This window comes from Pan troglodytes, chromosome 3 (assembly GCF_028858775.2).
Source record: "Pan troglodytes isolate AG18354 chromosome 3, NHGRI_mPanTro3-v2.0_pri, whole genome shotgun sequence".
In the NCBI taxonomy this organism is placed as follows: Eukaryota; Metazoa; Chordata; class Mammalia; order Primates; family Hominidae; genus Pan; species Pan troglodytes.
In genome coordinates, this window is record NC_072401.2 from 152,051,491 (window position 1) to 152,067,424 (window position 15,934).

At 41.1% G+C, this 15,934-nt stretch overlaps 1 protein-coding gene across 14 annotated transcripts in view; it reads right to left on the bottom strand.

The window, feature by feature from the left end:
- LRBA (LPS responsive beige-like anchor protein) overlaps positions 1-15,934 on the bottom strand; it is a 761,353-nt gene that overhangs the window by 11,800 nt on the left and 733,619 nt on the right. For all 14 annotated transcript variants that reach the window (XM_063809071.1, XM_054683898.2, XM_526701.8 and 11 more), the window contains 3 exons: positions 9,286-9,387; positions 5,805-6,001; positions 1,223-1,374 (listed from right to left, as the gene is read on the bottom strand). In XM_063809071.1, coding sequence (XP_063665141.1) covers positions 1,223-1,374; positions 5,805-6,001; positions 9,286-9,387 — 451 coding nt within the window. The remainder of the gene's footprint in view (positions 1-1,222; positions 1,375-5,804; positions 6,002-9,285; positions 9,388-15,934) is intronic.

The window sequence follows — 15,934 nt, forward strand, 5'->3', positions numbered from 1 at the left end:
GCAGCCAACAAACATACGAATAAAAGCTCTTTATCACTGGTCATTAGAGAAATGCAAATCAAAACCACAATGAGACACCATCTCACACCCTTCAGAATGGCAATCGTTAAAAAATTAGGAAACAGATTAGGAAACAGATGCTGGAGAGGATGTGGAGAAACAGAAATGCTTTTACATCATTGGTGGGAGTGTAAATTAGTTCAACCATTGTAGAAGACAGTGTGGCGATTCCTCAAGGATATAGAACCAGAAATACCATTTGACCCAGCCATCTCATTACTGGGTATATACCCAAAGGATTATATATCATTCTAGTATAAAGACACATGCACATCTATGTTTATTGCGGCACTATTCACAATAGCAAAGACTTGGAACCAACCCAAATGCCCATCAATGATAGACTGGATAAAGAAAATGTGGCACATAGACGCCATGGAATACTATGCAGCCATACAAAAGAATGAGTTCATGTCCTTTGCAGGGACATGGATGAAGCTGGAAACTGTCATTCTCAGCAAACTAACACAGGAACAGAAAAGCAAATACCTCATCTTCTCACTCATAAGTGGGAGTTGAACAAAGAGAACATATGGACACAGGGGAACATCACACACGGGGGCCTGTTGTGGGGGTGGGGGCCTAGGGGAGGGATAGCATTAGGAGAAATACCTAATGTAGATGACGGGTTGATGGGTGCAGCAGACCACCATGGCACATGTATACCTATGTAACAAACTGCGTTCTGCACATGTACCCCAGAACTTAAGGTATAATTTAAAAAAAAGATACTTCAAAGAAATATAAAAAGCTTTGCATCACTGTAATCAGAGCCTTTGCTACTTAAATTCTGTCTATTCCTTGAGAACTCAGCCTTTGTCCAAGAGTGGCAATGTCATCAGAAAGAAAATCACACTTTTTAAAAAAGTGTTCTTGGTTTGATTGTACAGGTGACCCCCACAACTCAACTCCATCAGCCCATTTAAATAAATTCCCTCTGCAGGTTTTACTATACAATTTTGAAAAAAAAAATTTTTTTTTTTTTTTGTAGAGACAGGGTCTTGCAATGTTGCCCAGGCTGGCTTCGAACTCCTGGGCTCAAGTGATTCTCCTGCCTCAGCCTCCCAAAGTAAAGTACTGGGATTACAGGTGTAAGCCAACACGACCAGTCCCCTCTGCAGTTTTTGAAACCCCTTTTTGTAGCCCATGATTCCAGTGTTACCTCTGGTCATAAGACAGCGCCATGGCCCGGATTCCAGCGTCGCATCCTGGATAGGCAAAGAGCTGCTTGAGGTCCGACACCTGCCGGACCACGACCACTCCTCTGTCTCCTCCTGTGAGCAGGTACTGCCCATCTCGGCTCAGCTGGATGGCCTGTGAGACACAGCAACATTCAGTAGAAATGTGGTTCTAGGAAACTTTCGGCCCCCACCCTGTTTTTGAGTCATTCTTACACCAGCTACTACGGTGCAGAGAGAAGAGAGAGAGATCCTCAGGAGTTTTTAGAAAATCGTGAGTTGTAGAAGATCTGCCGTTTTTCAAAAACCAAATGGACAAAGTTCATCAATGCTTGAGATTTTTTTGGCTTTGCTTTTTTAAATACTAGGTAGCAAACTCTTCCAGTTCTACAAATGCTACTGGAATGGTATGTGTTGTGGACTGGGACCAGTGCTCTAATGAGAAGCCCTGGCATCTCTTCATTTGCACTGCAGACATGCTAATAAGCCTGTTTTGTCCCAAGACTTGGCAGACGGTGCCACCTGACCTTACATCCCCTCTAATCCCCTGCAACTCCGGCTGGAGGGAGGCGGCCAGCAGCCTCGGCACCTTCCCTGAGCCTGCTGGATTTTGACAGCAGCTGGGAAGAAGACTTGCTAGAGAGCTACAACTTCCAGGGTGATTAAATCTCAGTTCAGCATTTTCTTGCTCCAGGGCTGACAGTGCTCCAGCCTGTGGTTTAGTCAGCTCTAGGCTGTGCCCCTCTGTCCTTTCCTACTAGCGCTGAACAGACAGTACAGGCTCAGAATTTGCTCTTTGATCCTGTAAAATGGGCATCCATGAATGAAAGCCTGCGGGCCAAGTGCAGCCCACTGCCTGTTTCATATAATTGTTTTAACATTTTTTAATGCTTGAATTTTTCATGACACATGAATATTTATATGAATTCCAAATTTGAATCCCCATAAACAGGTTTTTTTTTTTTTTTTTTTCCCCTCGAGACAGGGTCTTGCTCTGTCACCCAGGCTGGAGTGCAGTGGCGCAGTCTCAGCTCACTACAATCTCCACCTCTCAGGTTCAAGTGATTCTCATACCTCAACCTCCTGAGCAGTTGGGATTACAGGTGCCCACCACAACACCCATCTAACTTTTGTATTTTTAGTAGAGACGGGGTTTCACCATGTTGGTCAGGCTGGTCTTGAACTCCTGACCTCAGGTGATCCACCCGCTCGGACTCCCAAAGTGCTGGGATTACAGGCGAGAACCACTGCGCCTGGCCTTCCATAAATAAGGTTTTAGCGGAACATCGGCACACCTATTTGTTTATGACTGCTTTCACAGGTAGTTGCAGCAGAGAATGTAGAACCCTCAAAGCCGAAAATATTTACTTTCTGTCCATTTATAGAAAAAGTGTGGTGACTCCTAATTGTCCCTCCCTACTCCAAAAGCCAATCCTATTACCCCTTCCTCTCCTCCTGCCTGGTACCTCCAAGCCTTGTTTTCTTAGCTTATTAAGATACAAATTTCCTTTCTTTAGTGGATGGCATCAGAGTTTTAAAGCCACTACAAACACCTGTAATCGCATGTCCACCTGGACACAGGGGAATACAGATGATTGTGCTGGCAAGCCAGAAAGAAAAAAACCTAATTTCTGATTGATACATTGACACTGTTCTACATTCAGTTCTAGCATAGCTGCCTTAAGTCTTCACTGTTTGACATATCTTTTAAAAAATCATAGAAAGGCAAAGACTTTCTTAGCCATTTATTTCACATTCACCCAAATGCCAACTTTTAGTGGTCCCTTAAATACAGCTTATTCTCAAGAACACAAAAACACATCTAGGAAATAAAAACCCATGTGTGGAAGACAGTTACATATTCTCTAAGTTTTGTTAACTAAACACAGATATTAAGATATTTTCAAGATGAGCAAAAATCAATATGCTTTTCCCCCACTCATTTCACAAATGGCAATCTCTAGGGGTGTCTGGGAACTGCAGTGGAGACTGGGACAAACAATTATTTGCTACACTTATAAAATTCAGCTGATGAAAATCCATTAACCTTATGGTTGTAGTTCACTTGAATTTTATACTTGAAGTTTTTACTGGATAAGTGTTATACTAAAACAAAACCATTGATCTTTAATTCTTTGTTCTAGTAAAGAATCTCTAATCCTGCTTCCATCTGAAATTAAGTAAAACCTGGGCTTTAGGGACTATACAGTCATCAGCATTCAAAACATTTTAATGAATCAGATGCCTCCCAAGGTGAAAAAAGATTTCACTGGCCTCTTTCAGGAGAGGCCAAATTCCTCTGGCAGCAAGAGCCAGGGTAACATTTAGCAAGCAGCACCTGATCTCCCACTCAAATTCTGACAGGCCGCCTCCGCATCCAGGTTGGGTTGTGACTAGAGGTTTTCAGAGGGCCCCAGAGACATGTTATTCTCATCCCCTGAAATCCTGAGTGCTCTGGACAACGCCGTGGCTGCACGGGTTTTAAGGAGGTAGTAGCAGGCCACAGCAATCTGCTGGGGATGACCACATTCTAAAACAGCCTGAGGAAGGGAAAACAAATGCATTCCCCCGGGGTGAATGGTGGTTCTCCCTTGTTTAGGACAAAATAACTTTGCTGCTCTGTACAGGCTGCCTCCTTAAATATCAGCTATTCATAAAGACATCTCAACACTGTCTAGTTGATGGACTGTGATATGCTGCTAACCAAAATGCCACAGAGCAATCTGGCATCTAAAATAAAAATAGGTGGGAAGTGCAGAGCTTCCCCAGGCTGCCTGCCTGCAGGGTTCTTGGTATTTCACAGAAACTTAATTTCTGGTCTGAGCTGATGACTAATTTGTTTCCATGGTGTCCATTCCTTATATGGGCTCAGATTGAGGAAGGAGCTGGAGATTCTGCTCTGTGGTGTCTTGGATTCCCAGCCTGTGGCTTCCTTCCTTGCCTCTTGAGGTAGTGAGCTGTGAAAGTTTCAGTCTCTGGAGCTGTGGGCAGGTATTGCTCATTTTAGGCAAGCTCGCTTTAATCACACAGTTGCCACTTGCAAGTTAGCATGATAAAGTGCAGGAGTGCTGGGAAAAAGGCAATGGATTGTTTAAGCCTAAAATCCAGTGGGAAATATTAAAGAGGGAAAGAGCAATGGCTACAGGGCAGAGAGGAGAAGCATGTCTGTACGAATGGTCTGCAGAAAGCCTCCCGCTGCTGCCTCAAGGAACTTCCCAGAGCCCCTGGTACTAACTGAAATGCCACAGAAATTGCTTCAGTCAGCCAGGGATCTCAAATTATTTTACAGATTTATTAGCGTAGCTGACAATATAATCGCAACTCAAAGTGACAGATTATCCACATTATTATTGTAAAGAAAAGAGGAAAAGAAAATCCTTTGATGTGTACTTGGTTTAAATGCAGCATTATGGGAAGGTAGGGAAAAATAAAAGCGAGTGCGAGTGTGTCTCTGTGCGTGCCTCATGGAGGCCGGCAGAATGTGATGGAGAGACTGCAGAGAACAGTGGAGACAAGAAGTAAGCCGTCCACTGAATCAAGAAATGAATCCCAGGAGACAGAGCAGCAAGGGTCCTTCATTTCCTCAATGTAACCTATATGTAGGAGCTTTGTTCCCTGAGACCAGTATTTACTTAGGAGAAGGGGGTGATCAGACTAGATCTGGGAAAGTGGGAGAATTTATGACATCTAAGCTGCATAGGTCAGAATAGCAATGAGTGAAATATCCAGAGCTAGCCCAACGCCAGGGTAGAAGCCCCTGTGACCCTACTCCTGCCCCCAACATGTCCTGGGTCCCCTCATTGTATACAGCTCACGTGCCCCGCCCTCCAGCCTGATTCTGGAAAATGAGGACCACCCCAGCTTTATTTTACTTTAACCTTCACCAAGGAGTTTGGAGGTAAGAAACGACCTTGAGAAACTAGCCTCTGAAAAGAACAGTTCTTACTCTTTTTCTCAATGTCTAATACTTGTGGAGTCCTGTCCTGGAGATGAAGCAAGAGCCCAGAAGGTCCACTGGCGGTGCCATTTCGGGTAGACCCAGTGGGAGAAAATGCCTGCCTAATTCGTATCATAATTTGAAGCCCAACTTCTTTAACATGTTTTGGTCTTGTTGTCCATAATTAATAATCCTAAATAGTCATAATCCCTACTGCTTCCACCACCAAGCTATTCAGATGTGAAGAGAATCCAGTTTTAAGTGTCATCTAATGTACTATTTCAGCTTTCATACTCAAAAAACAATGTGCAGTGCATTTCTTAGAAAAAAAGAAATGAGCAGTGCCACTAAAAGCCACCCAGGATGGCTTCAGAAGCCCCTAAGAAAACCTCTTCTATTGAAGGACCGTCCTCAGCTGCGCTGAGTGATGCGGTCAGCACAGCTGGCACTGCTGTGGTGTGCAAAGTGTGTGAGCCTTGTCTGAGTGCTACCTAAAGATTTTTTGTTGGTGTGGAAAAGAGGCCCTCAGCATCCAAAAATAGAGGTTTCTTTCACGAACACTCTCCCTCCCCACTTGACACGCGTTGAGGTAAAAGTCGTGAATGCTGAAGAGTCCCCAGGGCACTCACTCTTATGTTATCATCTGTTTCCATCGTGGCCTGGAGTTTTCCATTCACACTGAATGTACAGAAGAGGCCGTTTTCATAGAATATGACACAATGACCCTCTCTTGAAGCCTGAATGAGTTTTGGTTTCAGGCAGTTTTCAGGACCCTCCAAGGTCCTCAACAAGTCTCCATTCATGGAATGTATGAGACATGGTCCTTCTGAGAAGAGAGGAGAAATAAAAGGCAAAATTATTTAATGAAAACAGACAATACGATCCGAATCTTGAGCACAGATCAAACAGGATTATAGAACCACACTATAGATGTAGAAAGCCTTTAAAAAACTTCCATCTTACGTGTAAGTTATTTTGCAAAATCTCCTCTTCATGTTTGCCAGATCTCACCTTCCACTCAGGAGAGGAGAGAAGCCAAACCATGTAAGTCCAAGTTCACTTTCCTCAAGAGACAGGAAGTTACTCTATGAAATTCATTATGCGAACAGGCAATACAAACTGGAGGAACTGAGAAACAGGATAAGCTTCAAATTCTAGCACAGCTTCAAGGAGGCTGGGATGCAAACAAACAAGGGCTGCGGGCAGGTACACTAAGACCTCTCCCTGCACCTTGCAGGAGCCCCAACGGCCACGGCACTGTGGGCCTATGCAGGGACAGCCAGCTCAATCAGCCTCTGAGTGCCTTAGCCTTCTTCCCCCGCAACTGCTCACTACTTTTTTTACACTGAAAGGGGGTCCCTGGTAGTTCCTCTCAACCTCCAAAAAATTCACACAGGAACCCTTCGGCCACTTCTCCTTGGCAACTGAGTGAGCCCACCTCCCTGCTGCCTTCACAGCAAGCAGCAGCACCTACCACTCCCAACGCCTGGGCGGACCACCAGGCCAAGGTGCCAGAGGAGGCCAGGCAGCTACTGGGAGCCCACACACAGCCAAGCTTTTTCTTTCTATTGAGTACCTGCTACATGCAAAGCAAAGAAGGAATAAGGAACAAAGATTGCTTGTGTGATGAGCAAGTTCCAAGAGATATCTCAGTCAGATAACGGGGGTCACTGGGGTATGCGCCCTGCTACTCTACTGGCTAAATTACTCATGGCCACATGGAATCATTGCCTTTTCCCCACAATGACTATTGAAAGCTTGCCCTTTTAAATAAGGCTTTTAGCTCTTTCTTGACCACTCAGGTAGTTGATAAATTTTTAAAATATCCACAGGCAGTCTTTGCTTTACACAGTTCCAACATGCATGAATTTCAGTTATCACTCCTTAAATAACACCAGCCCTCCAATAACATAGTTCAAATTTAGGTTGTCATAGTAATTGCATAAAGTATGCACTTTTGTGGCTAGCTCTTCAGTCCACAAATCACTATATAAATAACAGATGTGCATCATCATCATCAGTGACCAATCACATCACTCCTTTCAAAATATGTCGATGACTGCTCACTGCATATCTGTTATTCAGTTCCCACACAGACAGCAAACTGTGCAGCTGTGTTGCTTTTTTGTCTCCCAGTGATAAAGCCATGTAACATTTCACAAAAATGGATAATCAAAAAGGGGTATTGGCCAACAAAGATGAAACTGCAGTAAAGAAATGGAAAATGATAAAACTGAAAGTACAATTTGAATTGAATATAAATGGAATTATAGAAGAAAGAGCTGCCTGTGGAATGCTGACCCTGCTGAGACATGATAGATATGCAGCCAGGAAGGGAATGAAGGAACTTATCAGTGTAAGTTAGGGAAGAAGGTGTAACAAAGATGTCCCAGAATTGAAACCAGCAAAAGCCTCACATTAAAGGAATTCTAGGGAATATTTCATGACATTGAAAGCACAAAAGATAAAATGTTAGATGCTGGTCCCAACTTAGAAAAGAGTATGACAGCTCCCCAAGGCATAGAAAAGATGCTAGCTCCTTACATGTATATAACAAGAAGGCAGTAAGCACCGTTCAAACTACTCTTGATATGTTTTTCACAAATAAAATAATTATCAATGTATCAAATGTTTTAAATTACAGTGTATTAAGTACATGTGAGTTTTACTACTTTTTTCATGTTATATGTATAACTGAGTATGAGTTTTTAATGTTTTGACAAAATTATTCTTAGAGACAGGGTTTTGCTGTGTCACCCAGGCTGGAGTGCAGTGGCATGATCATGGCTCACTACAGCCTTCACCTCCTGCAATCCTCCCATCTCACCTTCCCAAGCAGCTGGGACTACAGGTGTGCACCCCATGCCCAGCTAATTCTTAATTTTTTTGTAGAGATGGGGGTCTCACTATGTTGCCAGACTGGTCTTGAACTCCTGGCCTCAAATGATCTTCCCACCTTAGCCTCCCAAAATGTTGGGATTACAGGCATGAGCCACCGTGCCCAGCCTGACAAAAATTTTTAAAGACCATGGAACAACTGTAAAATTTACCAATGATTATTCAGATCACTTTGTATGGTTTCAGTTTGCATGCTCACTTTTACAGTTCCATACTACTGTGCAAAAAGAAAAGATGACCTGTAATATATAATAGGTTCATTTTATGACTCCTGTTGGCTCAGGATGTATGAAATTATTGAGTATAAGGGAAAAATCCAGTGGTTATAGAATTCTTGCTATCATTATTACTATTTCAATGTTTTGACCAAATTGATAAACATAATCCTTTAAATATTTAAAACACCTTATTAGCTAGACTAATAAGTATTACACTTTAGGACACAGAGGAGCTGATCCAAATACTCTGTTTCCCCACCAGATAAACCCAAAAGATGTGAGATATAATACTTTGTTGTGTGTTTAGACTTCAGCTCAGAGCAGAGACAGAGAGATGGATAGACTATTATGATGGGATAAGTAAGCAACGAATTGGAAACAGCTCCATTCCTAGTCAGATCCTGATTTGTTGCATGTGCTCTAAGCTCGCTTAATATCTTGGGCCTAAATATATGATGCTGTTTCCAGCACAAACCTCCAGGCAAACCAGCTTAAGTATCTTTCTACTCCACTCTCAATGCCATTGTCGCCCCTGCCTCATTATAACAGACAGGGTCAGGGGCTTCCATTCAGATGTAAGATGGAACCTGGCCCAGTAATAGCTCAGAAGAATAAACAAATATACAAAGATGTTCCTTGTTCCTGCTTCATGGGAATATGAATATTAATAGGATATGTTTGTAAAAACATCTTAAACTCCTTAGAGCAGTGCTGTGAAACAGAACTTTCTACAATGATGGAAATGATCTGTATCTGTGCTGTCCAATGTAGTAGCCACTAGCCATATGTGAGTACTGAGCACCTGAAATGTGGCTAGTGCCACCAAGAAACTTACATTTTATTTAATTTTAAATAATTTAAATAGTTCCATATGACTAATGGCTATCATAACAGACAGAAGCTTTAGAAAAAAGGTACCAAATTAATCTTTGGTAATTTGTTTCTAGAAGACAGCAAAAAATGCATCCATTTTGTGAAGGTACCACAGGTTTACCTTGTGAACCACTCAACACCAGGCCTAGCTCGGCACACACTGCAGCACATGTGACCTCATAGTCATGGCCTGTCAAAATGGCCCGAGGAGCAGCAGTCTCACCTTTAGGAAAAAACAGATAAAAAGAACAAATCAATTCAATTTCATGCATATTAAATAATCAAGAACTTGCTCCTAATTCCCATCATGCCTATTTAATTTATAGTTTGGGAATTTGTCCAGCAATCCTACTTTAGGACTAGATCCAAGTTACATACTATACTTTGATTATGAGGGCCACATCCTGCTAAAATGTCAAGTAACCTTTATGTGATTATCAAGCAACAATGGTTGAAAACTCAGGGTTAAATACAACAAAATCTGTATTCCAAAATGCCTCATAAAAAATTAGCCCCTCAATTAGATGTTTTATGGTCAGATGATTATAAAATTAGGAACTTTGGCTCAATTTACATTTCAAAGAAAGGCCTCGCCCCTCCTTCCTCCCTCCTCATCCTTTGTGGGCCGCTGAAACCCATCATAATGAAGACAGTCTGAACTAGACTTCTGCTACCCCCACAGGAATTCTGCAGCCCCTCTCTTAAATATGTATTCTCTCTACTAAGCTTATGTATTTTTCTGATATATAAATTTCATGGATATATTTCTCTGTGGTTCATTCAAATAACCGAAAAAAAAAACCCAACATAAGAAACACCTAAAAAAACCAAACTCTTACAGATAAGTCTACAGATAGTGATTGAAAATGAGGGGCAGTGGGTAGAGAAGGGGAGATAGAGGAGGAGTATCCAAAAACTGGCAGATATTGCCAAATACTTTCACAACTTGAAAGAACAAGTCATCCTGTATGTCTGTCCCAAACGAAAAAGAAAACGTATGGTTGGTTGGTTGGTTAATAAGGAACCCACCATGACTAAGTAAAATGGTAATGGGCTTGATTTGTGGATGGGTTCGTGCCAAGCCACAAGGATAAACTGGATTCCATGTCTAGCCTGAAGAATATGATTTGAAGACTAAACGGATCCTTTACTTTTATAGTCTCTAAAGGTAAAGACACAAAAAGTCTTTCCAAATGGAGAGCAGGATTCTATTAGCATTCCCAATTTCTTGATTTGGATTGGTTTTATAGTATGCTTGATAACTAACACTGTGTAATCCAGAAGAGACAAATGTGCCCACAGAGTAGGTGGCTACCACCAGCTATGGAACTCTGTGGAAGAGAATCGCTTGTATCTTATCCCCAGACACCTGACTATCCTTGGAGCAGTCACCCACTCAGAGGAAGGAAGTTCAGCAGCTCAGGGGAAACCCACTGGAAACCTACTGTACTTGGAAAGGCAAATGCTGCTGTCAGAAAACTAACCCAGCTTCCAAAGCAAGGGTTCTTCCAGTAGGTCACTGGGTTATTTGAAATTTTATGCAAAATGTATCTACATGCCTGTTTTTCTAGGTAGCAGGGGAGGAAAATAAGTTTTACTGAATGGACAGAGGTCCATGAACAAGAAAAGGTGAGAGGCTTCTACCCTGAAGAGAGGTCTGGTCTCTGTGCTTGTAGCCCCACTTCACCTGGAGCCAGCAGTCACTTCAGGTCTAGCTTTTCACAGGACAGTTCCAATGCATGTGCCAGAGTACATAATGCACGGCCATGTCCCTACAATGTCCTTCAAGGCTTTGGTGACTGTAGGTAATTCTGAGTGAGACTTAAGTTGAAGGAATGTCACACGGAACTTTGCACCACACTGGCAGTGCTATGTGCAGCCAGCTGCTGGACCTAGCCTACAGGCTTAGTGATAAAGGGAGACCAAAAATAACATACAAAGAGGCAAGGGGATAGGCAGAACAAGGGGCTTCGTTTCATTTGATTCCAAGTTTTAACACTTCTTTGGGAGGCAAACTTACCTTAATTAGAAAGTTGACTTGACATTTCCCAAGCCACAAAGAATTTGTCACAAGAGCAATTTTGTTTCTTACAAAGTCCAGAAATTTGGGAAAATTTTAAAGAAATAAAGCAAATAATGTAAGCCAATCTGAACTACTTAAGCTTCTGTTAGGATCCACAAATTTTTTTTTTTTTTTTTCTGAGACAGAGTCTCACTCTGTCACCCAGGCTGGAATGCGGTGGCGCGATCTCAACTCACTGCCAGCTCCGCCTTCCAGGTTCACACCATTCTCCTGCCTCGGCCTCCTGAGTAGCTGGGACTACAGGCGCCCGCCACTGCGCCCAGCTAATTTGTTGTATTTTTAGTAGAGACGGGGTTTCACCGTGGTCTCGATCTCCTGACCTCGTGATCCGCCTGCCTCGGCCTCCCAAAGTGCTGGGATTACAGGCGTGAGCCACCGCGCCCAGCCAGGATCCACAAATTTTAGGAAGAAGTATACTGTTTTAAAAAGTTATTGGCCGGGCGCAATGGCTCACGCCTGTAATCCCAGTACTTTGGGAGGCCAAGGCGGGCAGATCACCTGAGGTTACGAGTTAGAGACCAGCCTGGCCAACATGGTGAAACCCTGCCTCTACTAAAAATACAAAAAATTAGTTTGGTGTGGTGGTGTGCACCTCTAACAGGTAGGAGAATTGCTTGAACCTAGGAGGTGGAGGTTGCAGTGAGCCGAGATCACGCCACTGCACTCTAGCCTGGGCAACAGAGCGAGACTCCGTCTCAAAAAAATAATAAAATAAGAAGTTATCAATACTTTAGCCCTGATTCTTGGTTTTCCTTTTCCCCAGAAGGCTGTACATTCCACAAAAATACCATACAATGTTGTTTCTGAAATTACTGTCTAATTAGATCCATTGGCAACGTTTTTTTTTTTACCAGCAATTAAAATCACTAAGATCTAAGGAATATATTTTTGGTGTGATTGTTTTTTTTTTTTTTCTTAAGTTACCATTTCATGGATGGTGAAATTTGTGTTTTAACTTGAATTGTCTTGGAATTCCTCAGTGGAAAGTGAAGGTTTGAAGGAAAGCTGATGGCAAATGAAGGCATTCTAAGTATAAGACAAAGTAAACAAAGGACAGATAGATAATGGTGGTCCCAGAGGATGATGTCACTTAAGCACATCAATGCTGACTTTTTGTATTCTTGGGAGCATGGTGGAAGAAGGGAGAGGATTGCTGTCAATTTTCTTTCTTTCTTTAATGTAAAGGAGTTGAAATACTGAGCATTTTCTATGACTATAAAGTTAAGAGTTTAGGAAGCCTCGTGATTAACTCCAGAAGGTGGGTTAAGATATAAGCATTATTTTTTTTTGTAAACTCGTAAGATTTTTATCATTATGCTTTGCTTACAAAATACTAGTTTCCAATAATCCAAACTTTATTAAATGATTTTTCACTCCACAGATCAGAACACACACACATGCAGAGTAATTTCAAAACTGAAAAAGAATTTCTTCTTTTCCTAGGGCCTGATCTCTAAATAAGGAACTATTCAATGCTAGGACTTTGGCTTCAAAGTTTGGCAAAATGTTTGCTAATCCCGGCAGCAGGTTAGACAGTTCAGGAAATACAAAAGAGAGAGAGAGAAAAAAAGAAAAAGAAATTAAAAGCGTAAGGGTAGACTTATGATCATTAGATTCTCAGGTAACCAGTTTTACAAACAGTCACTGGATTTCCAGTAAAAAGACAGTGCTACTTAACTTTCCTCACCTATAGGAAATGTACATTACTGGCCTCTATAAACCCACATACATCAATATAAGGAGAGATATGTCATTTCCTCTAAGAAATGCTGTTTCCAATCTTCTTTAAAGATTGTATTCCCTTTATTATCTGCTGTACAGATTGAGCATTCTTTACATTTTCTCCTCATCAAAAAGTACGTTCAAAATAAATACCTACTACTTGATTTTTATAAGTTTTATAATAAAGAGCTTGAAATAGTTACACTTCAATATAGCAGATATATGATATGGGATTTAAATCTAACAGGTCAAAATTGTTTAAGTTCAATGGACATTTTGGGAACCACTTGCAATGAAATTACTGAGGGTAGCGGGAATAATCGGAGGCAGAGCAGAGGCTTTACATGTGGCTCACAGAATCGATCTTTTTATGTCTCTGTAGTTACACTGTATACATCATCCTGGATCACAGCAGAGCCCAAGTGACAACATCCCACAGAAAGGAAAGGCAAAATCCCTCCATATCTGTGTACATTTCTGTTTGGAAAGCCTAGAAACAAAATCTTGGAACCATATAACTCATTCTCACTGCAGTGTTCTCAGAAATCTGCCCCTCCCAACTACTTGTCAGCCCACATAGTTAATACCCAGGGAGAAATAATCAGCTCAAACAAGATGATTCTGGCCATATATTACTTTTCAAAGATGCCAAAACTATCAATAATCTCTTATTGAAGTCTCTAAACCAAATGAAGAACAAGAAAAAAAAATCTTCTGAAAAATATCAAGTTAATTCTTTTGATAAAAATTTGCAATAGTTAAGGGATACAAAAAGTCTTTACCTTTGCTTTCTGAGATAGTAGGATCTACCAAAGGCTAGACCATAAAGCATAACAGATTCCCTTAAGAACCTTTTAAAGTCTTACTGCTTGAAAAATTGTCATGGCCTTCAATAATGCTGAGAGAAAATTTTATCTTGCTGCTAGTTTAAGGGACTACACTTCAAACTCTTCTTTAAGAAAAATAAAAAGAGAAAGAGGACAGACTTCTAGGACTGCTTTGAAAAGCTTGAGCAATTACTTCAAAGGAAAGGGTGTCTTTGTCCAGAGAGCACGTTTATGACTACTGATGCAAATCCTAACCAAAGGCTGAAAAGGATACCCACTGCATCTTTATGGATGGCCTTAAAGGAAGATGAACAAGTCAAATGAGATTAAAGACAGCCCAAATTCGACTGCAAATACCAGGGCACATCAGGTTTTACAGAGGCACTTCTCTCAGTACGTAATACTAGATATCAATACCAACTTACAGAGACAACTATAACAACCTAACTTGCATTTAAGCAACACAAGATCTCTATGCTAACCACTTAGCATTTATATTGGACTTATGTTTTATTTATTTATTTTTTATTATACTTTAAGTTTTAGGGTACATGTGCACATTGTGCAGGTTAGTTACATATGTATACATGTGCCATGCTGGTGCGCTGCACCCACTAACTCGTCATCTAGCATTAGGTATATCTCCCAATGCTATCCCTCCCCCCTCCCCCCATCCCACCACAGTCCCCAGAGTGTGATATTCCCCTTCCTGTGTCCATGTGATCTCACTGTTCAATTAAACACCAAAAGCAATGGCAACAAAAGACAAAATTGACAAATGGGATCAATTAAACTAAAGAGCTTCTGCACAGCAAAAGAAACTACCATCAGAGTGAACAGGCAACCTACAAAATAGGAGAAAATTTTCGCAACCTACTCATCTGACAAAGGGCTAATATCCAGAATCTACAATGAACTCAAACAAATTTACAAGAAAAAAACAAACAACCCCATCAAAAAGTGGGCGAAGGACATGAACAGACACTTCTCAAAAGAAGACATTTATGCAGCCAAAAAACACATGAAAAAATGCTCATCATCACTGGCCATCAGAGAAATGCAAATCAAAACCACAATGAGATACCATCTCACACCAGTTAGAATGGCAATCATTAAAAAGTCAGGAAACAACAGGTGCTGGAGAGGATGTGGAGAAATAGGAACACTTTTATACTGTTGGTGGGACTGTAAACTAGTTCAACCATTGTGGAAGTCAGTGTGGCGATTCCTCAGGGATCTAGAACTAGAAATACCATTTGACCCAGCCATCCCATTACTGGGTATATACCCAAAGGACTATCAATCATGCTGCTATAAAGACACATGCACACGTATGTTTATTGCGGCATTATTCACAATAGCAAAGACTTGGAACCAACCCAAATGTCCAATAACGATAGACTGGATTAAGAAAATGTGGCACATATACACCATGGAATACTATGCAGCCATAAAAAAGGATGAGTTCATGTCCTTTGTAGGGACATGGATGAAATTGGAAGTCATCATTCTCAGTAAACTATCACAAGAACAAAAAACCAAACACCACATATTCTCACTCATAGGTGGGAATTGAACAATGGACTTATGTTTTAAAACATTAGGTGAAATATTTTAACACCACTTGGCAGAATAGCAAACGTTTTCATTAGTTGTGTTTCTTTGGTGCCCTCGCAACATTAAGTATATTTATCAAACAGACTCTGAACCACTTAAAATTACACCTGAAAGAAGAGAAAAGAGGAATTTCTCTAGTATCTTGCTCATAAATATCCAGTGAGAAGAATATTTCATAAGGCCTATATCCATTTAGGAAAACAGGTGACAATCCAGGTACAAATAGATCTGACATGTATTTTCTGGCAAACTTGTAGTTACTTTATAAAAAGTGAATGAAGTTCTTGGTGTTTTGGCGTCATCTCCTTACTCTTATGAAAATCAGATCACTTTGAAATGCAGTATAACGTTTTCACTTGTAGGTTAAATATGTTGTTATTAGCAGAGTGAATCCTCTTCATTCCATTTTCTCAATACCATCTATTATGAAATGAAGCGGGATTAAACATTTTCCTATTCCTAGTTTTGTACAACTAAAATTATTTCTTCCAATTGATAGTTAGTTTAGATGACTCCTGGCT